At 47.6% G+C, this 25,281-nt stretch overlaps 2 protein-coding genes, 1 long non-coding RNA gene and 10 other non-coding genes across 21 annotated transcripts; 12 read left to right on the top strand and 1 right to left on the bottom strand.

The window, feature by feature from the left end:
* Window positions 1-462: 462 nt before the first annotated feature.
* LOC132371151 (U2 spliceosomal RNA) lies at window positions 463-650 on the bottom strand. Its single transcript, XR_009504776.1, has one exon. It is a non-coding gene; the product is annotated as a U2 spliceosomal RNA (small nuclear RNA).
* A 5,960-nt stretch (window positions 651-6,610) lies between these two features.
* On the top strand, window positions 6,611-10,342 carry LOC132370037 (uncharacterized). Of its 5 annotated transcripts, none has more exons than XR_009504513.1 (13): window positions 6,611-6,691; window positions 7,056-7,105; window positions 7,378-7,464; window positions 7,689-7,739; window positions 7,843-7,984; window positions 8,091-8,125; window positions 8,491-8,539; window positions 8,813-8,866; window positions 9,047-9,081; window positions 9,298-9,334; window positions 9,723-9,772; window positions 10,019-10,048; window positions 10,227-10,342. It is a non-coding gene; the product is annotated as an uncharacterized LOC132370037 (long non-coding RNA). The 5 variants fall into 5 exon arrangements; XR_009504512.1 differs by having other exon boundaries at window positions 8,327-8,539; XR_009504515.1 differs by lacking the exon at window positions 7,843-7,984.
* On the top strand, window positions 7,185-7,260 carry LOC132371209 (small nucleolar RNA SNORD26). The gene has a single exon (XR_009504828.1). It is a non-coding gene; the product is annotated as a small nucleolar RNA SNORD26 (small nucleolar RNA).
* On the top strand, window positions 7,545-7,616 carry LOC132371208 (small nucleolar RNA SNORD27). Its single transcript, XR_009504827.1, has one exon. It is a non-coding gene; the product is annotated as a small nucleolar RNA SNORD27 (small nucleolar RNA).
* Window positions 7,947-8,021, top strand: LOC132371207 (small nucleolar RNA SNORD28). Its single transcript, XR_009504826.1, has one exon. It is a non-coding gene; the product is annotated as a small nucleolar RNA SNORD28 (small nucleolar RNA).
* LOC132371213 (small nucleolar RNA SNORD22) lies at window positions 8,580-8,706 on the top strand. The gene has a single exon (XR_009504832.1). It is a non-coding gene; the product is annotated as a small nucleolar RNA SNORD22 (small nucleolar RNA).
* On the top strand, window positions 8,912-8,978 carry LOC132371206 (small nucleolar RNA SNORD29). The gene has a single exon (XR_009504825.1). It is a non-coding gene; the product is annotated as a small nucleolar RNA SNORD29 (small nucleolar RNA).
* Window positions 9,151-9,220, top strand: LOC132371210 (small nucleolar RNA SNORD30). The gene has a single exon (XR_009504829.1). It is a non-coding gene; the product is annotated as a small nucleolar RNA SNORD30 (small nucleolar RNA).
* Window positions 9,479-9,547, top strand: LOC132371211 (small nucleolar RNA SNORD31). Its single transcript, XR_009504830.1, has one exon. It is a non-coding gene; the product is annotated as a small nucleolar RNA SNORD31 (small nucleolar RNA).
* Window positions 9,812-9,937, top strand: LOC132371212 (small nucleolar RNA SNORD22). The gene has a single exon (XR_009504831.1). It is a non-coding gene; the product is annotated as a small nucleolar RNA SNORD22 (small nucleolar RNA).
* Window positions 10,343-16,139: 5,797 nt separating the features above from the next.
* On the top strand, window positions 16,140-16,330 carry LOC132371214 (U2 spliceosomal RNA). Its single transcript, XR_009504833.1, has one exon. It is a non-coding gene; the product is annotated as a U2 spliceosomal RNA (small nuclear RNA).
* Window positions 16,331-17,223: 893 nt separating this feature from the next.
* On the top strand, window positions 17,224-24,549 carry WDR74 (WD repeat domain 74). 5 transcript variants are annotated; one of them, XM_059931821.1, is made up of 12 exons: window positions 18,089-18,423; window positions 18,521-18,669; window positions 18,750-18,856; window positions 18,942-19,063; window positions 21,157-21,235; window positions 21,373-21,519; window positions 21,684-21,785; window positions 23,197-23,297; window positions 23,380-23,435; window positions 23,777-23,922; window positions 24,007-24,063; window positions 24,329-24,549. In XM_059931821.1, exons 2-12 carry the CDS (start codon window positions 18,606-18,608, stop codon window positions 24,506-24,508), a joined length of 1,161 nt encoding a protein of 386 aa, XP_059787804.1. In that variant the 5' UTR covers window positions 18,089-18,423; window positions 18,521-18,605; the 3' UTR covers window positions 24,509-24,549. The 5 variants fall into 5 exon arrangements, with proteins under 5 accessions (XP_059787807.1, XP_059787804.1, XP_059787805.1 ...); XM_059931822.1 differs by having other exon boundaries at window positions 18,302-18,423; window positions 21,160-21,235; XM_059931824.1 differs by lacking the exons at window positions 18,089-18,423; window positions 18,521-18,669 and adding an exon at window positions 17,224-17,362 and having other exon boundaries at window positions 18,748-18,856; window positions 21,160-21,235.
* TEX54 (testis expressed 54) lies at window positions 24,550-25,138 on the top strand. The gene is made up of 2 exons (XM_059931825.1): window positions 24,550-24,782; window positions 24,888-25,138. Exons 1-2 carry the CDS (start codon window positions 24,704-24,706, stop codon window positions 25,100-25,102), a joined length of 294 nt encoding a protein of 97 aa, XP_059787808.1. The 5' UTR covers window positions 24,550-24,703; the 3' UTR covers window positions 25,103-25,138.
* The last annotated feature ends 143 nt before the right edge of the window (window positions 25,139-25,281 follow it).

Here is a 25,281-nt window from a genome sequence, read left to right as displayed (position 1 = left end):
ACTACTGAGCCCGCGTGCCACAACTACTGAAGCCCGCGCGCCTAGAGTCCATGCTCCTCAACAAGAGGAGCCACCGCAATGAGAAGCCCGCGCACCACAACGAAGAGTAGCCCCTGCTCGTCGCAACTAGAGAAAGCCTGCAAGCAGCAACGAAAACCCAACACAGCCAAATATTAATTAATTAATTAATTAATTAATTAATTTTAAAAAATAGTTTGGTGACCACTGCTATATTCTGCCATTACATAAAGTAATTACTGGTTGTTGAATTAACATATATGCTTGTTAGCCTAGTTCTGGACTACTTCATATGGTCTATAGTACCTCTTACAAGTCCATAACCAAATCCTTTACTAATGAATCCAGTTGCCATAGTTTATCATGCTTATTCTTTCTAAGGGAAACATAATTTCACCAAAGTTATAGCTAGCAAATCTCTTGTTTAACAACTAAATATCCCCAAAGGGGTACACTATTCCTAGAAGTACTGCAATGCCAGGTTGATGCATGGAGCTGACAAAACAAGCTCCTATTCTATCTCCTTGTTCCAAAACTCAATGTAATACGTTGTCCTCAGGTAAAGGACATAGATATTAAACTGATAAGAACAGATACCACACTTCATTTTAGCCAAAAGGCCTAGAATTGATATTATCTGTATTAACTCCCCATCATCTCTTCCTGTCCCAAACTTTCCTCACTCAGGTCCACAAACACAGCTTGTAAGCCTGTCCTTACAATCATCAACATCCTCATCTTCCCCAGAGACCAGGAAATTCTGTTATCAAAAAATTAAGTTACTGTCTTATCTCCCAGTTCCTGGCAAAGAACCGGTTATTTGCATACCTCCTCATCCATTAAGTGAGGCAGTGCCTCTTGCTGCCAGGTGGGGGCAGGGTTGCTCTCTGGACAAAATCACCAGACCTCTCTAAGCACCTCATTTGATAAGAAGGGTAATCAATGAATTGGGGCTAGAAAAAGAACATTCAAAAATTTATAGGGATAAATTAGTATATATTGAGTCCGACTTTGTGCCCTCTACTCTGCTAGGCAATAGGGATACAATGATGATTTACACAGACACCATCTCTAAACTCAGGGAGTTTATGGTGGACAGGCAGAGCGGATCTGTCTTGGGGAGGGAGTGGCAGTAAGGAAAGGGGCAAAGGGGTCTCAGTGGCTATCATGATGATCTGGACGATAACCTAAAGACTATGGAGGGGCACTAAAGAGTTATGAACTGAGACATGAGACTGGACCAAACTTTTTATTTAGAAAGATCACTCCAGTTTCAAGATGGAGAATGGACTAAAGAAAGGAAACCAGGGTCAGGGAGTCTCTGTTGTAAAAACCTTGGGGTCAAAGGCCTCAATTAGGGTAGTGGCAGTGGGGGAGCTTGGACAGTTGAGTGAAATAGGAGAAGCAGGTTGAATTCATTTTGGAAAAGTTAAGAAGTTGGTGGACCATCCAAGTGACAATGTTCATCCAGGAGGCAACTGGATGCACAGCTCTGAAGCTCAGGAAAAAGATCGTGGGCTGGAGCTATAGGCATAACGGTGGTCATTAAAATCATGGGAGTGGATAAGGTGGCCCAGGCAGAGTAAGTAAAAAGCTGGGCCTGATACATAACTGGAGGAACATTAATGTTTGAGGAATGGGCCAGAAGATGTACCTCAAAGGATCAGGAAGAAGCTAGCAGAAACATGAGAGGAACGCTAGGAGAGGGCAGTGTCCCAAGCACTGTGGAAACAGTGTTTTAAGAAATAGGAAATGGGTCAATAGGGTAAGGTGCTGCTGAGAGATCAAGTAGGATGACTGAAAAGTGTCTTGAGAAAGAAGTGGGCAGCACTGTGTGAACAAGTGCTTCTTAAACTTTAGCTTGCATTCAGATCACCTGGGGATCTTGTGTAAATGCAAATGCTAATTCATTTGGCCTGTGAAAAGACCTGAGATTAGCATTTCTAACAGGCTCCCAGGTAATGCAGGTGTAGACAGCTCTTTAAAAGTAAAAGACATTTGCTGGAAAGAGGAAGCAAGATACGATGCTAGCCAGAGGGAGGCACGGTGTTAGAACCACGCTAGCGCACTGTCTAAAGCTCCAATTCGGGAGTCAGACTTCCTGAGTTTAAATTCTGACTCTCAATAAATATTTTTTGAATGAATAAATAAATGGATCAACAAAAGACAGTGTACCACAGGGGTTGTTAAAGTGTAATTTTTAAAAATGAAAACATGACTCATAAAAATATAAAGTAAACACATGTCAAAGATTTTATTCAACCTATTAATTAATAAGAGAATGAATAAGATTTAAAACTGGTTCAATAGAGAATTCTAGAAAAAGAGTATCATCAGTCAAGAGTCCAGGCAAGAATGATATGAATTTGCATTCTAATACATAGATATAAAATCACCTAAAGTCTTACAAGGCAAACTTACCAAATTGTAAAATACCCAAAGCAATAGTAAAAAGGACATCAAATAAAGGTACACACCCCCTGGAAAACCAGATAATCCCCAAGCTAGGTGGGCCTGCTTTACATCAAACGGACACCTAGTAATAACTGTTGCCTATTTCCAAGTTTTGGATAATTTTTCTTAACAGGGTCAAAAGTAGAGACTGGATTTGAATAACAGCTCTGCCACACTAGCTATGAATCCTTGGATAAGTAACTTATAAAAAACTCAGTTTTCTTATCTGTAAAAAGGGGATGGTAGCCATAAAAACTACTATTTTTTGAATTGAGGTAATATATATAAAGCACTCAGTACAGTGCCTGGAAGGTGTCATGGAAAAAGCACTTAATAGATGTTAACACCCTCCACCAATTGCTTCACCTTGTTTATCTCATTTCCCATTACTTGACACCCCAGACTTTTTGCACCATTCTAGCAAATATATTTACACACACATGCACACGTTTCACTTAATTTGACTACTACATTCTTCACTTGTGCAACATCCTCTTTTTACCTTATTATTCAAAGGAAAAAATGTCCAGCATTCACTTATTTCATGGGTAATGAAACTTGCATTATTTCCACCAAACTTCACCTTGACGTATATAAAACCTCCCCAGTTTTGTTTTTAAAATCCTAACCACAACCTATAAATCAGTAAGCACAGTCCAGTGCTGCAGTCCTACCTGGAGCATTCTACCTCACACGGCTCTCTCCTCCATTTCTTTCAGAGTTCTGCACAAATGTCCCTTCTCAGAGAGGCCCTCTCTGAGTGAAATGACAATTCCTCCCCCTCTGCCCCAGCACTCCCTCTCTCTTTCCCTACTTAATTTTCACCATAGCTTTGTTTTTTGTTTTGTTTTGTTTTTTGTTTTTGGCCGCACCTCATGGCATGCAGGATCTTATTTCCCCAACCAGGGATCGAACCTGTGCCCCGTGCAGTGGAAGTGCTGAGTTTTAACCACTGGACCACCAGGGAAGTCCAATTTTCACCACAGCATTTAACTGCACTTGACCTATTATTTGTCTGTGTTTTCCACCAGAATATAAGCTCCACGGGAGCATAAGGGGACTGTCTGCTTTGTTCCGTTGTATCTCCCGTGCCTTGTAGATGCTCAACAGATAAATATTGGTAGACTAAACGTTAAGTGAAGGTTGTGCCCGTGATCTCCAACTGCCAAGAACATTGGCTTTTTTTTGGTGCTTAAGCCCCTCAACCCACTTACAGCTTCCAAAAAGAATATCCAGTTTTTGACATTCCCCCCTTTCTAGTGGATTCTATATCACTACAAAAGATGCTGAAAATTCACACTCTTGGTGCACAGGCATATTTTGATTGGCTCATAGAAAATGCTTAAAATTTTTAAGTTAGATGCCAACATTTTATTATTTGTTTTTTGGGGTTTTTTTGGCTGCACCACACGGCATGTGGCATCTTAGTTCCCCAACTAGGGATCGAACCCACGCCCCCTGTATTGGAAGTGCAGAGTCTTAACCACTGGACCGCCAGGAAAGTCCCGATGCCAACTTTTTCAATGGGCAAATTAATAAACAATTCTGGATTTCTGGATTCTCTTGATCAGATTTTTCAGAGAACAATATTCTAGGAAGGCAACAATCTGCTGGAGCTAAGACAGAGCTACCTAGATCGCCAGAGTCCCCACCCGGTTCCTACGGCTTACTGCATTACTTATATTCCTGTAGCTATGAGTTGAAGACTTCTGATGTAAATCCTCTCCTATTTCCCTTTCATTACACTTGTTAGTACAGAATCCACTTACCTGCTGCTTAAACTACTGTGACAATCTAATTAATGTCCTTGTCTCATCTTATCCCTCAATTTCTAATCACCTCCCTACTCAAAAACTTTCACTGTTTATTTCTACCTATAGTTCAAATTATTTAGCTTTGCATTCCAGGCCCTCCTCATCTGGCCTTCCCCAGGAAATCTTTTCCAATTTTATATTCTGATTCCCCTTCAGCCCATCTTTCATGAACTATATTCACACACTTCCTTTTCCAGCTCCAATCCTGTTGCTCAAATTGTTTAACTTGAATTCCCTCCCTGGTTCTGTTTATCTAACCTTCAAGGTCCAGGCACTCCATAAAGCATTCCCCAACTCCCATGCCCACACACAACCTCCCTAGACCTATCTGCCTACTCTGGACCTTCTGAATTTTCCATAACTTATCTGTTCCATATTCTATACATTTTGTTACAACTTTCCAATCATGTACTTGCACAAGCACTTAATAGTTATTGAATAAATGAATTTATTCCATCTATAATAACTTTGTTCATACTGGAATTCTTTCAGTACTTCTTTTGTCACTTGTGTTACACTGGGACATGCATGGGGACAACACTGCCCCCAAAGGAGTGAAAATGGATTCCTGCAGAGCAGGGAGAGGGCAAAAAACCCTAGATATTAAAAAAAAGAAAAAAAAAAAAGGTTTCTGGCCCTCCAAAGGTCCGTGGAACATAAACAGACATACAGTATATCAGTGTTATTACAACTTCATGGTTGGGATTAGAGGGGAAAATGTCTTTTTGAGGCTCCTGGAGAGAGGAAGACAGCAATGAAAAAAAAACTGAAACAGTATCCAGGGATCATGCCATTTGTTTCCTGTGTATTTGCTTGCCCCCCAAATTCCCAGAGAAGAGCGTGAGGACAGCAGTAAAGCAGAGTGATCAAAAGTGCAGGCTCTCGGGCTTCCCTGGTGGCGCAGTGGTTAAGAATCCGCCTGTCAACGCAGGAGACACGGGTTCAAGCCCTGGCCCGGGAAGATCCCACATGCCGCGGAGCAACTAAGCCCGTGCGCCACAACTACTGAGCCTGTGCTCTAGAGCCTGCGAGCCGCAACTACTGAGCCCGCGTGCCTAGAGCCTGTGCTCCTCAACAAGAGAAGCCACCGCAATGAGAAGCCCGCTCGCCGCAACTAGAGGAAAGCCCATGTGCAGCAACAAAGACCCAACGCAGCCAAAAATAAAAAATAAAAAGTGCAGGCTCTGGAATCAGACTGCCTGGATTTGTACGTGGGCTCTGATATTTCTTAGCTGGATAACACCGAGCAAGTTAATTAACCTCTCTAGACCTCAGGTTCCTCATCCCTAACATTACCTAATATCTCCTCCTAGGGTTGTAGTATTAGGTGAGGTCATACAGGAGAGCACACAGTAAAACCTTAATAAATGACTATAAAATGTACATGTATAAAAATTTTTAAAAACGCACATGTACCCTAGGTGTTCACCACAAACGATTAATAAATTGATGCTGGTTGGCCTCAATAACAAGTGTATACAGGTGACTGGAACTACCTCGCCAATCAGGCGGGAGTTGTAGGCTGCTGTGCAAGAGGTCTTTACACCTAGATTCCCGCATCTATAAAATGCGTGTACTGTACCAACCTCTCTTTTGGGATTTGAAGAACTAAAGTATAATCAATTCACGTAATGTGCTTAAAACGGCGCTTCAAATGTCAGCTAATATTAGCCCTACTGCAAGCCAAGCTCCTAGTAAAATCGGACTGGACAGCAGGACAGAGGTGGCCACTTGAGGAAAACATCCTAAGACTGTTATAAAATTTCAAAAGCACCTACGGCCTGATTCACTTTCCCGAAACGGCTCCATGCAAGGGCCCTCCACTCGAGCTCGGCCCGGGGCCCAGTAGTACCTGAGTCGCCCCCCATGCTGGGACCCTGAGGACCAGACCCAGAATGCTCGCTGGGCGGCTGGTGTGGAACCGAAACGACGCCGACCGAGGGTTCATGAGGTTCGCGGTCCATGGTGTCGGACCCTGCACGCGGGTTTAGGGTGTGTGTGCGCAAGAGGGGGGGGGGTGTCTCAGGCAAGGGAGAGGGGGCAGGCGGCTGTGACCGAGACAGGGCGTCAGTCCAGGATCCGCGGGAAACCGGGAACTCGTCGCCTCAGTCCCACAGGTAGCCGCAGTAGAGACCCCACCACGATACGTTAGGAGCGCCTGTACACTCCCTAAGGCGCATGCGCACCTTTTTCGCGCCGCCGCGTCAGGGAACGCACAGCCTCCTCCTCCCACCCGACCCGGGCTTCCTCTGGAAATCTTTACCCACGAGCCACCAGGCTCGCACGCCCTCTCTTTCTGCGCTTGCGCCTGTCATAGTCCCGCCCCCAAATCCCGTGGACCTCTGCGAGACGCTATTTAAGTGTCTCGCGGTAGGTTTTTCGGTCTCATTCTTCCACAGATTTCGGTAAGTGTGTGTCTTTGGTTGCACTTTAAAAAAAAAAAAAAAAAAGAAAAGACCACGAGAACGTGCTCGCGCCTTGGCCTTTCTCAGTTGCATCTATTGGGTTCGTGGGGCAGGGGAGAGAAAAACATGGCCATGGCATTGAGGCCTTGAAGCGACAGGGGCTTTGTGAAGGACAACATGGCGATGGGGGGCGGTGCCGACGGGCCTCTCTGTGATGAGAATCTTTTCACAGACCTGTACTGAGCTCCGTGAGGATAAGAGACTCTGAGGAGACAGGCCTTGAACGGCCGACGCAGTCGTAGCTCCGGAAAACAAAGCGTTTACGAGATAGGCTAGTGCTGACCTGATGTTCTCTTGTCTTCAGGGTTCGGGCGCGCGTCGAACACTAAAGGATAGCAAAGAGCTCTCGTTACAGTAAGTGCTCGTGGCGTGCCTTTACCGCCTTTATTTTTTTGGTTTCATTGTTGGATATACGGAAGTCCACCGGGATGTGCTACGGGGATGATCTCAAAAGTTGAACTCTCTCTTTCTGATGAATTAGTGGAGAAAACATAAAAATTCTGAGTAGCACTGTCTGTGGCAAATGTTTGGGCTCTTTAGCCCTGAGGTGTTAAGGGACTGACGTGGGACAGTTAGGCTACGAGACATAAAAGTGAACGGTGTCCTTTGGTCTTTTTATTTTTCAGATGTGGTTTAAACCAAAAGGCCTTACGGGTGGGAGGATGGGACAAGACCTGTCCCTGTGTGGATCGAGCATTATGGCGGTGCTCCAGGTGGGTATACGATGCTTTATGCAATCATGGGTAGGGGCACAGAATCTGAGTGGGACTTGCTGCTTCAGATTGCGGTGGCCACTCCATGATGAACGTAAAATGACAAGCATATGCCTGAACTCAAAAGTGATGTCATCTTACTACTGAGAAGTGGGCCCCAAATACTCAAGGGTTTTGAATGGCTATTCTTAGGTACATATAATGCTTCCCTTTTCTGTCTCCAGCATCTCATCACCAATCCTAAGGAATTCAGCTGCCTCCCGGGGTGAATGCAGGTAATTTTGCAAATGGGGGGTTAGGGTGTCGTCTGTCTGGTGTTCCCCACAACCTGGAGAGCAAATGGTCAGTGGAGCAGTGTTGCCTTTTTGCTCCTTCCAGCTTGTTCCTCTTGGAATGATTTTCCTGGGGAGGGAGATGGCAACCCAGCAGGCGGCACGGTTGGTTCTTGTGATGGTGTGCTCTTCCCTCACCCGCATGTCACTGTCAGATGATTTGAATGATAATGCTGATTCTCTGTGAGGTACGACACTTAATAGCATGTTAGAGTTCTGATGGCAGTTTCTGTTAATGAAGAAATTTTATTCCATCCTAGTATTTTGAAATAACCATTTGCTCCCGTTTTGCAGGTTGTTCCCATGGTGATGTATACATCTGTCTTACAGTAAGTTACTTCTCCCAATGTTGTGGTAAATTAGGTTATATGTGAGCCTGGATAACTATCTGGGGGGGGGGGTTGTTGTAAAAGCCCTGATTGGTCCATGTAACTTTTTGGTTTCTTTTGCTCCTTCTAGTGATGTTTCTTGACCTTTTATCTTTCTTTTTTTTTTTTAATATTTACTTCTTTGGCTTCGTCGGGTCTTAGTTGTGGCACACAGGCTCTGGAGCACTCGGGCTTAGTTGCCCCACAGCATGTGGGATCTCAGTTCCCCTACCAGGGATCAAACCATTGTCCCCTGCATTGGAAGGCGGATTCTCAACACTGGACCACCAGGGAAGTCCCCTATTTTATCTTTCTTGATTTCCTAGATGCCTCTTCATCTGCTCAGGGTCAAACTCCTGGAAAGAGTTGAGAGCGGTGAGTACTTGTAACCTTGCTGGTTGTAGCTTGTTTCCAGTGCCAGTGAGGAGAGCAAGCGTTCTGTCTTACCCCTGTTCTAGCCCCAGAGCCAGTAATGGTGAACCCACTGGGGCTAACTGGGAGAGGGAATGAAAACTTGTTCTATAAGGAAGTGTCTGAGGTGCAGCAAATGCCTGAGGATATCATTTGCTTAGCTTTTCTTGGTTTATCCATTAACCCTAGCTAGAATAATTCTGGCTATTTTGCTAATTACATGATCTTCTCATTCAGGAGCAGCTTGTTCCTTGTTCCTGTATACTCATGGAAAGCCTCCAGAGTTGAAAGGTTAGTTGATTAATGTCTGTATGGCATATACCACCAAGTAAGCAGTTTCTGTGATGAATCAAACTAGCTCACTATGATTTAAACAATGAAAAGACCTGAACACCTGAGAAACTGGAGAAGGCAGCAGTGGGATACTGTCTGTAAGGAACTTGTATCACTCACAGCTTTGTCCTTCCCTAGGTACCATTGCCAATTACCTGCTTGTTTGCTCAAAGGTGAGTGTTTTCCATATGCGTTGGTGCATACAGTGTATTGAGTAGGAAAAAATGCCTTTTTAGGCATGTCTGTATGATGACTCACAAGGAATCTCGTTCGGCTGATGATTTGCTGTTGAGACTCGGAAATCTGATTTTCTAGGAACCATAGCTTAGGTGGGAACAACTTTTAATGCAGGAAGTAAGCTTACTGATTCAGTCTTGTTTTTGTTTTAGGTCCAGCTCCTTGTCTGGAGCCTGAGAATGAATTGAGGTAAATAAATCTGTCATCTGTGGCTGCTATATAGAATTTGCCAGCGTTTTTTGTGGCACTTTGGATAGCTGTGCAGACATTACTTGTTTAATCCAAAGTTTGTCTTTGGCCATTTGTGAACCACCTGTGACAGACAGATTTCCACTCACCAGTGATGAGTTCAGTACCGCCCCAGTCTGATCACTATGACTGAAAGGTATTTTCTGAGCTGTGAGTTTGGCTTGGAGTGAAAGGTGACAATAGTGGGAAGTTGGGTGGGCTTTATAGCCAATAGGAAGCTTTGTGGACTAGGTGGTGGTTTCTATAAAAATGTCTGTTGAGACCTACGTAGATGTGCCTTTTGTCTGAGGGTGGTTCAGAGACTTAGTTCCCAATCATTCTTTCGTAGGGGAAAGGAGTAAGCCATATTTCTGTTCAACTCCAGTCTGAAGTTAAGAGGTGAGTAAATGTAAACACAAGGTGGGTCAAGTTAAAATTTCCCAGTGAAGAAATATTCACATGTCTTACCTCCTGTCCTAGTCCCAGAGCCTGTAAAGGTGAACCCACTGGGGCTGGCTGGGGGAGAAGAGGAAAGCTTGTTCCAGAAGGAACTGTCTGAGGGATCATAAGAATTTCTCAACAAGGCAAAGGAGGGAATAAATTACTGGTTGAAAATCGGTTGTGTTTTTTTTTTTTTTTCTTCAGGTCTGAAGAAAGAACAAAGCACACATAATGGTAAGTATCTATTCATGTACTTGTGTTACATATTTAATAGACTAACCATGATAAATAGAAAAGTATCTGGAAGCAATCCTTTTAATGTTAGCTGGTTTAAAGGATAGCCCTTCTAAACCCATATGGTATATACTTTTCCATATGGTAAGAAAACTCAACTTTTTTTTTTTCTCTACAGGAATCCAACTCTCGAAGGATATCAAAAATGGAATTTTCTTATACAACCTACCTGTTCAAATTAGCATACAATCATTTCAGCCTTTCTAAATAAAACTTTTTGTTTTTTTAAACCTTCACTGATTCCTGTGTTTGAGTGGGTCTAGCTGGACAGAAGGAGATAATCCCAGAAAGATTGTTACTGGCTTTACCCTGTTTAAGCTTGGCAGTTTGCCTACTGCTGAACTGTCTAACCCAGGGAAGCATTCAGGGAGCCTCCTTGCACCTTTAAGGAGTTTTCCCTTCTCTCTGTACTTAGCTGAGGAGTTCTGTATGAAAGTTTGCTGGGTTTGGATGACCCTTTAACCTTTAGCTGTGCCCTAAAACTTTACTAGACTTTTCTCAATAAGATACGTTTTGTGGGCTTCCCTGGTGGCGCAGTGGTTGAGAGTCTGCCTGCCAATGCAGGGGACACGGGTTCGAGCCCTGGCCTGGGAAGATCCCACATGCTGCGGAGCAACTGGGTCCGTGAGCCACAACTACTGAGCCTGCGCGTCTGGAGCCTGTGCTCCGCAACGAGAGAGGCCGCGATAGTGAGAGGCCCGCGCACCGCGATGAAGAGTGGCCCCCGCTCGCCGCAAATAGAGAAAGCCCTCGCACAGAAACGAAGACCCAACAGAGCCAAAAATTAAATAAATAAATAAATTTAAAAAGAACATTAATATTCTCATTACCAGGGCCTAAGTTGTCAGGACTACTCATGAGTCCTCATTCATGCAGTATTTACACTTAGTTGGTCAAACTTGATAGTCGAACACTCAACATATCTCCTTAGTTTGTAAAAAAAAAAAAAAAAAAAAAGTTTTGCGTCAGGAATATAGTAAAGTAAAAGGCGATTTAACTGAAAGAAAGTGCATTTTTGCTAATTAAATGGTAGCCATACAGTAATAAGAGTGGTCAACACAGTAATCAGCCACAGAATGAAAGGGTTGGTCCAAGTAAGAGAAGGCACACCCAGGAACCCTGGGGAGGCACCTGTATTTAAAGGTGGGAGGAACAGCAGAGGACAAACCCAGAACAAGGCACTGCAAGCAGTAAGAGAGGGAAGCGAGCACCATGGGAGTGTTTGGTAGGTAATGAAGCCTTCTGCAAGCAATACTTTCACCATGTGGCAAATAAGGAATTCAAATTAAGGCCCAGTTACTTAAGCTAAGAGATGAAAGAAATGAGACTGGGACAATCGAGAAATGGGGGAGAGCTCCAAAATGAGGGGATCCCTCATAGTCCTTCCACACAGTGATGACTCAGTCTGTGATATTTCTAGCCTGGACTTCTCCAACCTGCCCCTGACCTGATACCAAGTCGGACATTCAGACCTTGATTCCATGTCTGCTCCTCTCCAGTCTCCCCACCTCAGTACGTGTCAACAGTGCCAACATGCTGCTCCATCCCCAACCTAGCAGTGTACTTACTGGGAGAGCCAAGGCCCTGCCCTTGCCTTTGCTGACTGATGTTTGGTTACATTCTAGAGGAAGAGGAGGAGGCAGAATGAGAGCCAACAAACAAGATTATTTGAAATAGAGTGGTTCTCAACCAGGGGTGATTTTGCCCCCTGGGGAACATTAAAAAATGTCTGGAGACACTTCTGGTTGTCACAATTTTTTGTGGGGGGTGGTGGGTGGGCTATGCTACTGCTATCTAGTGGGTAGAGGCCAAGGATGCTGCTGAACACCCTACAATGCATAGGACAGCTCCCCAACTCCCCACACAAAATGTCAATAGTGCTGAGGTTTCAGGCACCCTGAGATAATAAATGCCGACAAAGAAGAGGAATCGGGCTTCCCTGGTGGCACAGTGGTTTAAGAATCCGCCTGCCAATGCAGGGGACACGGGTTCGAGCCCTGGTCCGGGAAGATCCCACATGCCGCGGAGCAACTAAGCCCATGAGCCTAGAGCCCGTGCTCTGCAACAAGAGAAGCCACCACAATGAGAAGCCTGCGCACCGCAACGAAGAGTAGTCCCTGCTCGCCTGCTCGCCGCAACTAGAGAAAGCCCGTGCGCAGCAACGAAGACCCAACGCAGCCAAAAAAAAAAAGCTTGAACCCTGGTTGGGGAGCTATGATCCCACATGCCTCGCGGCCAAAAAACCAAAACATAAAACAAGCAATATTGTAACAAATTCAATAAAGACTTTGAAAAACAGCCCACATCAAAAAAATCTTTTTTTTTTAAATTTATTTCTTTTTTGCTGCATTAGGTGTTAATTGCTGCACGCGGGCCTTCTCTAGTTGCAGCGAGCGGGGGCTACTCTTCGTTGTGATGAGGTGGCTTCTCTTGTTGCGGAGCACGGGCTCTAGGCACGCGGGCTTCAGTAGTTGTGGCATGCGGGCTCAGTAGTTCTGTCTCGGGCTCTAAAGCTCAGGCTCAGTAGTTGTGGCTCACGGGCTTAGTTGCTCCCCGGCATGTGGGATCTTCCCGGACCAGGGCTCGAACCCTTGTCCCCTGCATTGGCAGGCGGATTCTTAACCACTGCGCCACCAGGGAAGTCCACGTCAAAAAAATCTTAAAAAAAAAAAATGACATCACCTAACCTGCTGTGCCTCAGTTTCTCCATCTGTAAAAGAGGGAAGATGATAGTACTACTTATTAATGTTGTTAATACATATAAAGCACCTGGAATCATGCATGACATGAAACCATAGACTAGTCAGGCTGGGAATCAGTCTTCACCAGGTGATGGATGGGAGGGAAAGCCGGGGCACGGGATAAGATCATTTCAGCAGAGAGTGTAAATAGGAGTAGAAATTTTGAATTCCTAGGAGCCAGGAAGCTAATACAAATCAGCAAAGAGGGTAGGGATGGTGGTCAAGAGGACAGCTGGTCCCTCTTTTCTGGCCCGACTCCAACCTAGAGTTGCCACAAGGGGATGTAGGCCCAGAGCAGCCAGTCTTAAGTCGTGCAGCCGAGGCTATCTCTCTGACAGCCCTTGGACGGGCCTCCCCACAGGGCCTTCCAAGACCTCCAGATCCTGTTCCTCCACTTGATGTGGCCTCTTTTTAGGTGTTTGGATGCCTTCAGACAGGTCCTCCTATCTTTTTTGGGCTGTGGTTGTTAACTTGTAGATTAGTGAACAGGCTTTAGGGTGCTCTAAGAATCTCCTCGGAAATTGTATGCAAAATTGTATAAGGCAACTATGCATTTATTTGGGAAAAGCTTCAACAGATTCTCAGAAGGGTTGGGTGATGCAATAAAAATTAAACACCTCTTCAGACTGACTAAGCATTTCTTCAACCTGCTTCATATTATGTTGGTTTTTAAGTTTATAACATCTTCCTCTCAAGAACACCAAAAAAAAGTCTAAAATTGTTCAATTAATTTATAAATATGGGGGACTTCCCTGTCAGTCCAGTGGTTAAGACTCCGAGCTTCCACTGTAGGTGTGGCCAAAAAAAAAAAAAAAAGAGTTAAAAGGGGGTTGTAAATTGGGGAGAGTTGTTGTTATAAACCTTTGAACACTACTTGACAATTTATACCATTTTCATGAAAATAAAACATTAACTTACAAAATTTAAATGTACCCACATGGAAAGAATATTCCCTTGGCCTTGCTTTGCTTGTTATCAAAGCCAGGGACTCGCTGTGACTTCTTTCACTTCTCTCCATCTCTGCCACCACAGCCACCCCATCCCCACCCCCTAAGCCACTTTCATCTCTTGCCTGGAGGATCACAGGAGCCTTCTCTCTCACTTTTCCCCGGTAAACCTTAAACATCATGAAGGCAAGGTCCATGTCTGATTTTGCTCATCATTGTAAAGTATCTGCTCAAAAAGCATAAACAAATGGACAAATGGCCTCCCAGTGAATAAATAGATCTCCAAGTTCCTGTGGAGTCCTCACTATCAGCCTCCTGTACCCACGCAGCAAGAGGCGGGGGTCGCAGTAGATGAGAGTGACAGAGCTCTCCTCACTTGCCTTTGCTTCAGAGGAGGACCTGACAGCTGAGACCCGACAGGGAAAAGTCTGCCAAGAGATCTGTGTGCTCAGGATGCTTGGCTGCAGCCTGCCTGGACAGACTGAAGCCTGCTCCACCAGGGGGCCATGGCCTGCCCCAGGTTGGGTCTTGCAGAATTTAGAGAAGGTTGGGATTGAAAGAAATTGAATTTTGCTTTTGCTTCTGTATTAGTTTTTTGTTTTGTTTTGTTTTTTGTTTTTATTGCTGCTGTAACAAGTTACCACAAACTTGATGGCTTAAAACAAAAAAATATATTATCTTACAGTTTTGGAGGTCAGAAGTCCTAAATGGGTCTCAATAGGCTAAAATCAAGGTGTGTTAATAGGGCTGCATTTCTTTCTGGAGGCTCCAAGGGAGAATGTTTTCCTGCCTTTTCTAGCTTCTAGAGGCCACCCCATTCCTTGACTGATGACTCCCTTCCATCTTCAAAGCCAGTGATGGCTCATCAAATCATCACTCTGACACTGAGTCTCCTGTCTCCCTCTGTGATCTTTGTGATTACGTACATGGAGCCCACCAGATAATCCAGAATGATCTCTCCTTCTCAAAACTCTTAATGTAATCGTATCTGCAAAGTACACTTTGCCTGCCATGTAAAGTAACATAATGAGAGGTTCTACGAATTAGGACATGGGCATGTAGGGGCATTAATCTGCCTACCACATCCCCTTAATTTGGCCCCTCCCTGGAGATCCTGGATTTATTTTGGGAGTTTGTAGAAACTGCTTCTGTTTATTCACAGGGACACATTGTAAGAAACCATATTCTCTAAAATCATGGATTATCAGACTTTGCTAGTTGAAATCATATCAGTGAGAATAGAACATCCCACTCTTGCCTGAAGGACCTCAGCCAGGCCGGTCACTTTGACACAGAAACAGCTGTAGTGCTCAGTTAAGGAGGTTTCAAACAGAACGTTCCGCGTTCAGATTAACACAGTTTCCAAGAAAACAGGACTTCAAGTCCCGTTCTCAGCCAGAGTCTGACATTAATCCCTTTCATACAGCTGGGCTTTGCTGTGAGCCTCTAAAGTACCGCTTCTTTTAAATTTGACCTACATTGCCTCACCCCTACTCCCACCGCAGGTTCCTGGGTTTATGAATCAAGCGGCTCCGAAACGTCTTTCTCAGGCCATCTTTTCTCCGCTGTGGGGCCGACGGTGGGTGATGGATGGTACAAAGGGCAAGAGGTAAGTGGGGTGGGGGTGGATGTTACAAGCCGGGGAGGCGGGAGGGCAGAAGGGAGCCGGGAGCCCCAGGATGAGAGGGGAACACAGGCTATAAGCCAACTTCCACTGTCACCACGTTGCCGAGAGCAACGTGTCCTCAGTTCTCACAACCACCGCTTAAGTGCGGGTTATTATTCCTCCATTTAAAAGAGGAGAAGACGGGAGCCTAAGCAACATGCCTCGAGTCATCAAATCAGGAACTGGCAAGCGTGGATTCCAACTCGGTTCTTTGAACTCCGGTCTGTGCTCAGGAACCGCGGCCTTTCCAAGTAAATGTCCGGGAGAAGGGCCCCGCCCTGCATCTTCTTCCACAGACTATCGACCACCACCGCCCTGCCGCCCCAGGGAGCGCCTAAAAGCCTTAAGGCTGGAGACGGACGCCACAGTCTCTGAGCAAAGGGACGACGCGGCCATTGAAACCACGTCTAGTCATGTGGACCAATCCCCAGAAAGTGAAAGAGCAGAAGGGCGGGTTTACGCAAAACACAGAGCTTGAGCAGGAAGGCTAAACAGTAAAAACCTTATTTAAGGTCTATTTCCAAAAATTTAGTTATTATTATGAAGCAAAAATAATGAAGAATTGGTTTTAAGCAAGATTACACATTAAGAAAAGTCTAATGGTTACGCCATAAAAGTCACCACAACCGTAAAAGCTATAGCAAGAGTAAGGCTGGCCGGCAGCGAAAGTTACCGGTATCGCTTCTCGGCCTTTTGGCTAAGATCAAGTGTAGTATCTGTTCTTATCAGTTTAATATCTGATACGTCCTCTATCCGAGGACAATATATTAAATGGATTTTTGGAATTAGGAGATGGAATAGGAGCTTGCTCCGTCCACTCCACGCATCGACCTGGTATTGCAGTACTTCCAGGAACGGTGCACCCCCCTTTGGGGGAACATTTTGGTAAACAAAAATAAGAATACAATATTTCAGATTTTCGGTTGTATAAATACATAGTGTTAAGCTTTTGTGGGGTTGTTTCAGTAAACGATGAAGAAGAACGTATGTAAATTGGAGTTTTTCTTTATTTGCAATGTGTATCGCGTAGTTTTACGCACTGTATGTTCCTAAGCTTGTGTTTCTTTATAGGACCGGATATTCTTTTGCTAGTTTTATCTATTAGCGGGGGGTGAAGAACAAACACATGATTTTTATTTTTAATTTTCTCATTTCTGGTTTCGTTCGGTTTTCTTATTTGTGAAAACTTTTTCTAGTGGCGGCAAGGGAGCGTTTCACTATCGTAGTCTGTCTCGATGCGGAGCACGGGTTCCGCAGGCTCACTAGTTATGGCTAGTTGCTTCTGAGATGCGGGATGTTCCCACACCCAGCCTCCAACCTGTGTCCCCTGCATTAACAAACAGATGGTCCATCACTACGCCACCAGAGAAGCCCCCATGATACCGTTTCAAGTTTCCACAGTGGAAGCGCTGAAGTTTCCACGAAATATGGGGAAAAACTAGCTGGATGTTATGAGCTCTGACAGTTCCAGGGTTTTTGTTTTTTTTGGAGATTTCTAGGTTTCTGTTTACAGTGCCATTAAAAGAATCTTAGTATCACAGAAAACCCGCGTGGTCCCACCGAACCAGAAGAACCATTATGTTCCTCGTTTAAATGATGTTCTCAGGGCTTCAGTGGTTCTAGTGGTAAAAATCCACGTGGTACTGCAGCTGACACGGGTTTGAGTCTTAATCCCCTTCGATCTGTGGTAGCCCGTAAGTACTCTATTTCAACGCCGCAACTATTGAATCTCGTCGCCTAAGAGTTCGTGCTCAATAGCAAGAACAACTACCGTGATGAGGAAGCCGCGTACCACCATCGCAACAAGAAGTAATTCTCGCTCGCCGTCCGCGTGCAGAAACAGAGACGCAACGCAATCAAAAATAAATGAAGTAAGGTTTATAAAAAGTCTTCAGAAAGAATAGTGCCCTGGTAAGCTCAAGAGAGAGTGGAGAAGTCAGAGGACCGACGTCTGGTCTGGACTGAGCTAGATTGAGAGTGTCGTTTCCTCATTAACACGAAGTCAAGAGCACTGGGGGAGTGTTACTCTGTGAAGTCCTACCGCCACTTCTGCACCGGAGTGGAAAATCAAGCTATCTTCTCTCTTGAGGATTCAAATCGGCCCGGCGAGAGTGGGTTGCTTTATTTTTACTGACGTAGTTTAAAACAAAGATTTCCGAGAAGCTTTGATTTCTTGGAACAACAGTTCTCAATAAGTCATTCAAGGAAGGGGGTAGTTCTGATTTTTTTTTTGTTATATTTTAAAAATTGCGTCTTGTTCTTAGAAGTTCTGTTAATTCTGCAGCTTTTTTTTTTTTTTAACTGTGAGTGGTGATTTTTAGGATCACCAAACCTCAACGTGAAGAAGAATAATGCCCCACCTTACTTATCCAAAAGGAAATACGTAAGATGGTTTCATTTTCCCCAACTTAATTCGTGTTGTCTTTTCGTTGTTTAATTTTTCTTTTACGCTGCTTCGGGTCTTCATTGCTGCACGCGGGCTTTCACCCGTTGCTGCGAGCGGTAACTACTCTTCGCTGTGGTGCATGGCCTTCGCGTTGCGCTGGTTTCTCTTGCTGCTGAGCACCGGCTCTAGGCGGCGGACTTAGGTAGTGGTTGCACGCGGGCTCTAGAGCGCAGGCTCAGTAATTGTTGGACACGGGCTTAGTCGCTCCACAGCCTGTGTGAATTTTCCCGGAGTAGGGTTCAAACCTGTGTCCCCTGCGTTGGCAGGCGGCTGCTTGATTACTGCGCCACCAGGGAAGTCCCCGTTTTCTCTTTTCATACTCGAAGTTGAAGCCCTGCGCTGCACTAGCGTTTCAATCGTTTCTGAAATGGTCTCTTACCTTGTCTGGTGCAGGAAACATGATGCTTTGGGGTAGGGAAACGGGCTACGGCTGACTGGACCCGGCACCGCGGTTCAGTTAGGATGCGTTTCACTCGAAGCGTAAAATGGTCAAGTTACTGTTTAGATCTCCACCAGTAAGTATCTCCAGGTTTCATTCTCGTAAAAGCGAAACCAACTGGCGCGGAAGGGATTTTTTTTCACTCTTGCGGCTCTTTAAACTCCCAAAAACAGCGTTCCACTCGATCGGACTCCGCGCGCGGGCTGGTGACGCAGCTGCTGCGCCGGAAGTGCGAGCCGTGGGCTCCGGGACTCAGCTATGGCCGCTGCGGCAGCACGCTGGAACCATGTGTGGGTCGGCACCGATACCGGCATCCTGAAAGGTGGGTGGCGGGGCCGGGCTTCGGGAACCAGGGGGGTCGCCGTTTGGGGACATGGCGCGACTAACGTCCGTGTCCCACAGGCGTGAACCTTCAGCGCAAACAAGCGGCGAACTTCACGCCGTCGGGCCAGCCGCGGCGCGAGGAGGCGGTGAGCGCCCTGTGTTGGGGCGCGGGCGGCGAGACTCAGGTGAGCGGCCGCTGGCAGCCGGAGCGGGGGGTCTCGCGCGCGGCCGCCTCACTCTCCTCGCCATCCTGCCCTCCTCTGCCCGCAGATCCTGGTGGGCTGTGCGGATGGGACAGTGAAGCACTTCAGCACCGAGGAGGGCAGGTTCCAGGGTCAGAGGCACTGCCCCGGAGGGGAGGGCATGTTCCGAGGCCTCGCCCAGGTCGACGGGTAAGACCGAGAGCCCCTTGCTGAAACTCTCAGGTCGTAGGGAGAGCATTGAGGTTCCCGTAGGATGGCCGAATAATGGCGATCAACCTTGAGGTGACGCGGGCCTGGTCTGTGTGACAGGGACCTTTGTCCTGCCTAAGTGCGTTCATTCCTATAACAAACATTAACTGAACACCTACTGGGTTGTATATAGTCATTGGGGGAAACGCAAGGGCTTCAGGTCAACCAGACACAGTACCTGCCTTCATAGAGTTTGCATCCGCCAGGGTTTTTCTTTTGGCTCCATAACATTTTGGATGACCCTGAGCAAGTCATTTAATAGTTTCGAGTATGTTTTTCAGTGGGGGCTAACAACCACCAACAAGGCGGTGAAGCTCCCAAAGTAAAAGATAGGAAAGTGCTAGGTTGCAGGCCTAGCTTTCTTCCGAAGATGAAGAGAGAGGCTGTGAGCAGGCTGTGTAGGTTTGGTGATGTTAATCCTGACGGGTGAGGTGTAGAAGGCTCTGTGGGGGTGAGAAGTTTGAACTGGCCCTTGAAGCATGGGTAAAATTTTGAAATGTGGAGAAAAGAATAAGGGCATTCTAGAAAGAAGCTCCTGCCTGAGCAGAGGCCAAGGATTGGTGTGAGGCTACAGGGTACATCACAAGGAAGATAAATAGCATTTGAGAGTTGAAGCTGAGGAAACGTTTTTCCTTTTTTTGTTTTTCTTTTTTATTATTTGTGAGGAAGCATTTTAATATGAGATAGGCGAGGTAGGTTGGGATTAAAGGTAAAGGGCTTTAAGTGCCAGGCCGAGAGATCTGCACTTCTGTAGGTGGTGGGGAGTTACTGGTTTTTGAGCAGGAAATGCTGTGGTCAGAGCTATGAGCCTGCAGGAATGTGGAGGATGGATTGAAGAGAGGGCTGTTGGGAGACTGTTGCCACAGCCCAGGCAAGCCCAGAGCCTGAACCGAGTTGAGAAGGGTGGGCAGATATGAGAAAGAGTATAGGCTTGAACTGTACAGATCCTGGGACTTGCTTGGGCTTCATGGGACGCATACTCTGAGGGAGAGATTGGAAGCCGGAACAGGGAACTTGAGAGAAGAAGCTGGTGTTTGATTTTGGCCAAACACTAAATCCAGAACAGTCCCCTTTCAATCCTTTCAGAGCTACTGATCTTGACCTCTGGTGACTGACTCAAGGTTCAGAAAGACCAGCAGGGCCAGGTGCCCCAGATGTAGCTGTGGAATAGCAAAGGCTCTCTGCTTTGGAGTATCAGACTTGATTTCCAGCTCTGGTTCTGACATTTATAGCTGAGTGGCAAATCTTTTAATTTCTCAGAGCTTCAGTTTCCTCACTTATGAGACTGGTAAACCCTTACCTTGTTGAGGAAATTAAATAACAGCCATCAAGCCCTGCCCAGACCCGAGTAACCTAGAGGCTTCCTTAGGAACAGGACTGGTATGGGACCTCCCTGGTGGCGCAGTGGATAGGACTTGACGCTCCGAGTGCAGGAGGCCGGGGTTCAATCCCTGGTCGGGGAGCTAGATCCCATGTGCATGCCTCAACTGGGAGTTCACATGCCGCAACTAAAGAGCCTGTGGACTGCAACTAAGGAGCCCGCCTGCTGCAACTAAGACCCGGGGCAACCAAATAAATAAATATATATATATATATATATATTTTTTTTAAAATAAATTTATTTATTTATTTATTTTTGGCTGTGTTGGGTCTTCATTTCTGTGCGAGGGCTTTCTGCAGTTTCGGCGAGCGGGGGCCACTCTTCATCGCAGTGTGCAGGCCTCTCACTGTCGTGGCCTCTCCCGTTGCTGTACCGGCTCCAGACGCGCAGGCTCAGTAGTTGTGGCTCACGGGCCCAGTTGCTCCGCGGCATGTGGGCTCTTCCCAGACCAGGGCTCGAACCCGTGTCCCCTGCATTGGCAGGCAGATTCTTAACCACTGCACCACCAGGGAAGCCCAATAAATATTTTTTAAAAAAGGAACAGGGCTGGTAGGAGGGAGTCTAGTTCATATGAATTTAGGGGTGGGCCGACTGAGGCCAGAGAACAACCCCGCTCCTTTTTTTAACCCTAACTCTATCCTCCCTTTGCCAGCAGCACCCTCATCACATGTGTGGATTCTGGGATTCTTCGAGTCTGGCATGACAATGACAAGGAGGCATCCTCTGACCCTGTGAGGTTCCCCTGTCCTGATCCTGATGGTTGGGGAAGGTGGTGCCCAGGGTAGGAGCCAACTGAAGGCTTTGCGGGAGGAGGAGTAAGGATCTGGAACCGACTCTCATCTCCCCTCTCATCTTCCATTGTTTTCAGCTCTTGGAACTGAGGGTGGGCCCTGGGGTGTGTAGGATGCGCCAAGACCCAGCGCGCCCCCACATTGTTGCCACAGGTGGGAAGGAGAATGCTCTGAAGGTGTGGGACCTGCAGGGCTCTGAGGAGCCTGTGTTCAGGGCCAAGAACGTGAGTGATGGGGGGCAGGGAGGGGCTGGTTCCGAGGTCCAGGGAGTCTGAGGCCACTGACTATGTCAGAGACCAGCTGGGCTTTAGGGGATAATGATAGAAGGCAGGAGGAGGGGGCACACTGAGCCCTTCACAACCCTGTCCCCCTCTACCCACCCTACCAGGTACGGAATGATTGGCTCGACCTGCGGGTTCCCATCTGGGACCAGGACATACAGTTCCTCCCTGAGTCACAGAAGCTCGTCACCTGTACAGGGTACCACCAGGTGAGGCACCACCCCACCCCTATCTCTTTCTGGGCTTAAGCAGCCTCCTGGAGAAACAGCCTTGCTGTGCAGGCTCGGTCCCCACCATTCGGCACAGCCACCCTGCTTGCCATCCTTCTTCCATCCCTGAGCTCCCAGAAGAGGGACGACTTCCCCCGTCTGTTCCAGCCCAATGGCTGAGCCGGTGACCTTCTCTTACTACATTCTAGGAAGGAGCTCCCTGAACTGTGATTCTTCCTTTAACTCCCACCTGGAAGAGAAAAGAAGGGAGTGTCCCCTTCATAGTAGAATCACATGGTTCAGGTGTCATGAGAAGACGTGGGCTGGGTATCAAGAGAACTGAGTTCTGGTCCTGATGCAGCCTCTGATTTGCTTTCGGACCCAAGCCTGACCCTCTACTAACTGGCCTCAGCTCCTCAGCTTTACGGGAAAGGTCCACATGGGGACCTTTTCAATGGGTCTCTCTCTCTCTCTCTTTTTTTGACTGCCCTGCGCTGCATGCGGGATCTTAATTCCCCGACCAGGGATCAAACCCGTGCCCCCTACAGTGGAAGCACGGAGTCCTAACCACTGGACTGCCAGGGAATTCCCAGCTGGTCTTTTTTTTTTTTTTTTTTTTTTTAATTAATTTATTTATTTTGGGGTGTGTTGGGTCTTTGTTTTTGTGCGAGGGCTTTCTCTAGTTGCGGCAAATGGGGGCCACTCTTCATCGCGGTGCACGGGCCTCTCACTGTCGCGGCCTTTCTTGTTGCGGAGCACAGGCTCCAGACGCGCAGGCTCAGTAGTTGTGGCTCACGGGCCCAGTTGCTCCATGGCATGTGGGATCTTCCCAGACCAGGGCTCGAACCCGTGTCCCCTGCATTGGCAGGCAGATTCTCAACCACTGCGCCACCAGGGAAGCCCCCAGCTGGTCTTATTTGAAGTTCTAAGACCCAGGCAGGCCTGGGTGGCTGTATTTGCCCTGTTTCCTTTGCTCCTGCATATTGAAGTCTGCTATTGGTGATACACCTCTGCTCAGAACACATATGAGGGCTTCCTGTCTCCTCCCTGTTCAGACTTAACGTCTTTCTCTGCTTGAAATTCAGCAACTCTGACAGTTGGACTGACTTGCTTTTCCATCCCGAGAGGGGAGTACGGGGGGATGGAATGCTCATGCATGCAGACCATGGGAATGCTGCCGCCTCCAGGCTGGGGGACCTCTCTCCTCAGCCCTGTATGTTCATGCTCCTTAGCAGCTGTCTCTCCTCTAACCCCCAACACACAGAGAAGAGGGGTGCATTTCAAATGAGAGTTTCTCTGAAAGAGTGGGTTGTCAACAAAGCAGTGTATGAGGAGGGGATGAAGATGTGGAGGAGCCAGAGGGGGTATGTGGAGTGAGGGTACTGTTGGTGATGCCTCAGTCTTCCTCCAGGTCCGTGTCTATGATCCAGCCTCCCCCCAGCGCAGGCCGGTCCTCGAGGCCACCTACGGAGAGTACCCACTGACAGCCATGACCCTCACTCCTGGGGGCAAGTGAGTGTTTAGAGGGCAAAGTGAGGGTTGGGAAGGACTCCAGGGGGCCCCTGCTGACCCCATGTGCCTCTGATCTCCTCAGTTCGGTGATTGTGGGGAACACTCATGGGCAGCTGGCAGAAATTGACCTTCGGCAGGGTGAGTGGACTAGGGAGCCTTGCGGGAGGGGAAGGGGTGGGGAGGAAGGGCAAGATTCCCTCTGACAAGGTGCAGTGGAGCTGTTGAGCCCTCTTTCAGGTGCCAGATTGCCCGGGTTCAAATCCTGGTTCTGCCAAAAGCTGTGTGACCTTAGATTACTTTGTCAATTCCCTGTGCCTTAGTTCCTTCACCTGAAAAATGGAGATATTACTGGTAATTGCCATCTCAGCGTTATGTTAAACGAGGATTAAATGTTGAAACATAAAGTGATATGAACAGTAAACACTCAATAAATGGTTGTTGGCTGGCCAGCTAGCACTGATTCCTACCGCCTTCTCTAGGGCGCCTACTGGTCTGTCTGAAGGGGCTGGCGGGCAGCGTCCGAGGGTTGCAGTGCCACCCTTCAAAGCCCCTTCTAGCCTCCTGTGGCTTGGACAGAGTCTTGAGGGTACACAGGATCCGGAATCCACGGGGCCTGGACCATAAGGTGAGAGCCTGCTGCCTCCTGTGCCCCGGATTCATGTTTCTATTTCTGCAGGCTTGGCCCATTAAGGTCCCTCATCTTTTGCAGGTTTACCTCAAATCTCAACTGAACTGCCTCCTGCTGTCAGGCAGGGATAACTGGGAGGTAAGCAGTTGGGTCTGGGAATGTGGGAGCTAAGGGCACAGGTGTGAGGACTTCCCTGTGAAGAGGAAAGGGAAGCAGCTGGAACTCAGACCTGGGACTGTCCATCCATCTGCCAAGTGTAGTCCTAGAAGAGTTACTGCCAAGGGTGAAATGGGCGCATGGATGGACATGGTTTCCAGGAGCAGGAAGTAAAAGGGGTGGTGCCTGGAGGAATTATTCCCCTTCCCTGTGGGTCTGACTCCTAAGCTCTTCTCCCACTCACCAGGATGAACCGCAAGAGCCTCAAGAGCCCAACAAGGTGCCCTCAGAAGACACAGAGACAGATGAACTCTGGGCTTCCTTGGAGGCAGCTGCCAAGCGGAAACTCCCCGATTTGGAGCAGTCCCAAGGCGCCCTCCAAACCAGACAGAGAAAGAAGAAGCGGCCTGGGTCCACCAGCTCCTGAAGAGCTTGTGCTCACGTTGTAAATAAACAGCTTAATACGCACCACGACCCTGAGCCTTTTGTGTTGGCAGAAAGGAAAGAGTGAAGGCTGCTCCCTGAGCTGGGGTGATGGGGGGTATCTGACGTCACAAAAGCAGCGCCGGGAGTCGGCGGGCTGGCGTGGGTGGAACCGAGTGCGGAGGCCGCGCGTGGGGCCATGGGCTGCTGCCAAGGCAAGGACTTTCAGACTTCGGATGAGCAGGCCAAGGAGGCCGGGTCAGAGGAAGTTCAGGAAGGTGGGACCGGAGACACAAGGGTGCCCAGGGAGCCGGGAGTGCGGGAGGGACCACCCGGAGGTTGGACTGGGGAGGGTAGAGCTCAGCGGCCTCGCATCCTCGCAGGCAAAGAATGGGTCGATGCAGACTCGGCGGAAAACCGGAATCTCAGGTCGCACGAAAGGCTTCTGATCACTGTGCTGTGGCGGCGGCTCTCCCTGTTCAGCCGTCGGGGCTCCTCGCGGTCAAACAAGAGGCAATCAGTCCAGAATCCAAAGCAGGCGTGTACGTTCCAGGAGTGCAACCGGGAGGGGATCCAGGAGGAGCCGGAGAAGGGGTGACCCCAGCCTTGTTCTCAGTCCGCCCCAGCCTCCCTCCAGAGAATAAAGTTTCTTAACTTGTACCTGCCTGAGAGCTTCTGCCTCCAAGGCTCGCTTTGCGCGCACAGGGCGCGGGCACCACCAGTGCTGCGGGCTCTTTAAGGCTCCTCCCCCGAGGCTGGCCCAGCCCCTTGGGCCCA

This window comes from Balaenoptera ricei, chromosome 8, assembly GCF_028023285.1.
Source record: "Balaenoptera ricei isolate mBalRic1 chromosome 8, mBalRic1.hap2, whole genome shotgun sequence".
Taxonomy (NCBI): Eukaryota; Metazoa; Chordata; class Mammalia; order Artiodactyla; family Balaenopteridae; genus Balaenoptera; species Balaenoptera ricei.
The sequence above is the reverse complement of the archived record's forward strand: the minus strand, read 5'-3'. Positions and strand labels throughout refer to the sequence as shown.

Excerpts from the sequence above, each read along its gene's own strand:
- WDR74 (XM_059931824.1), top strand. The coding sequence starts at position 17,238 with ATGAGGAAGCCGCGTACCACCATCGCAACAAGAAGTAATTCTCGCTCG. Across the intron at positions 17,363-18,747 it reads ATAAAAAGTCTTCAGAAAGA|AGGCGTGAACCTTCAGCGCA; the intron begins ATAGTGCCCTGG and ends TCCGTGTCCCAC. Across the intron at positions 19,064-21,159 it reads GGCCTCGCCCAGGTCGACGG|CACCCTCATCACATGTGTGG; the intron begins GTAAGACCGAGA and ends CTTTGCCAGCAG.
- TEX54 (XM_059931825.1), top strand. The coding sequence starts at position 24,704 with ATGGGCTGCTGCCAAGGCAAGGACTTTCAGACTTCGGATGAGCAGGCC. Across the intron at positions 24,783-24,887 it reads GTCAGAGGAAGTTCAGGAAG|GCAAAGAATGGGTCGATGCA; the intron begins GTGGGACCGGAG and ends GCATCCTCGCAG.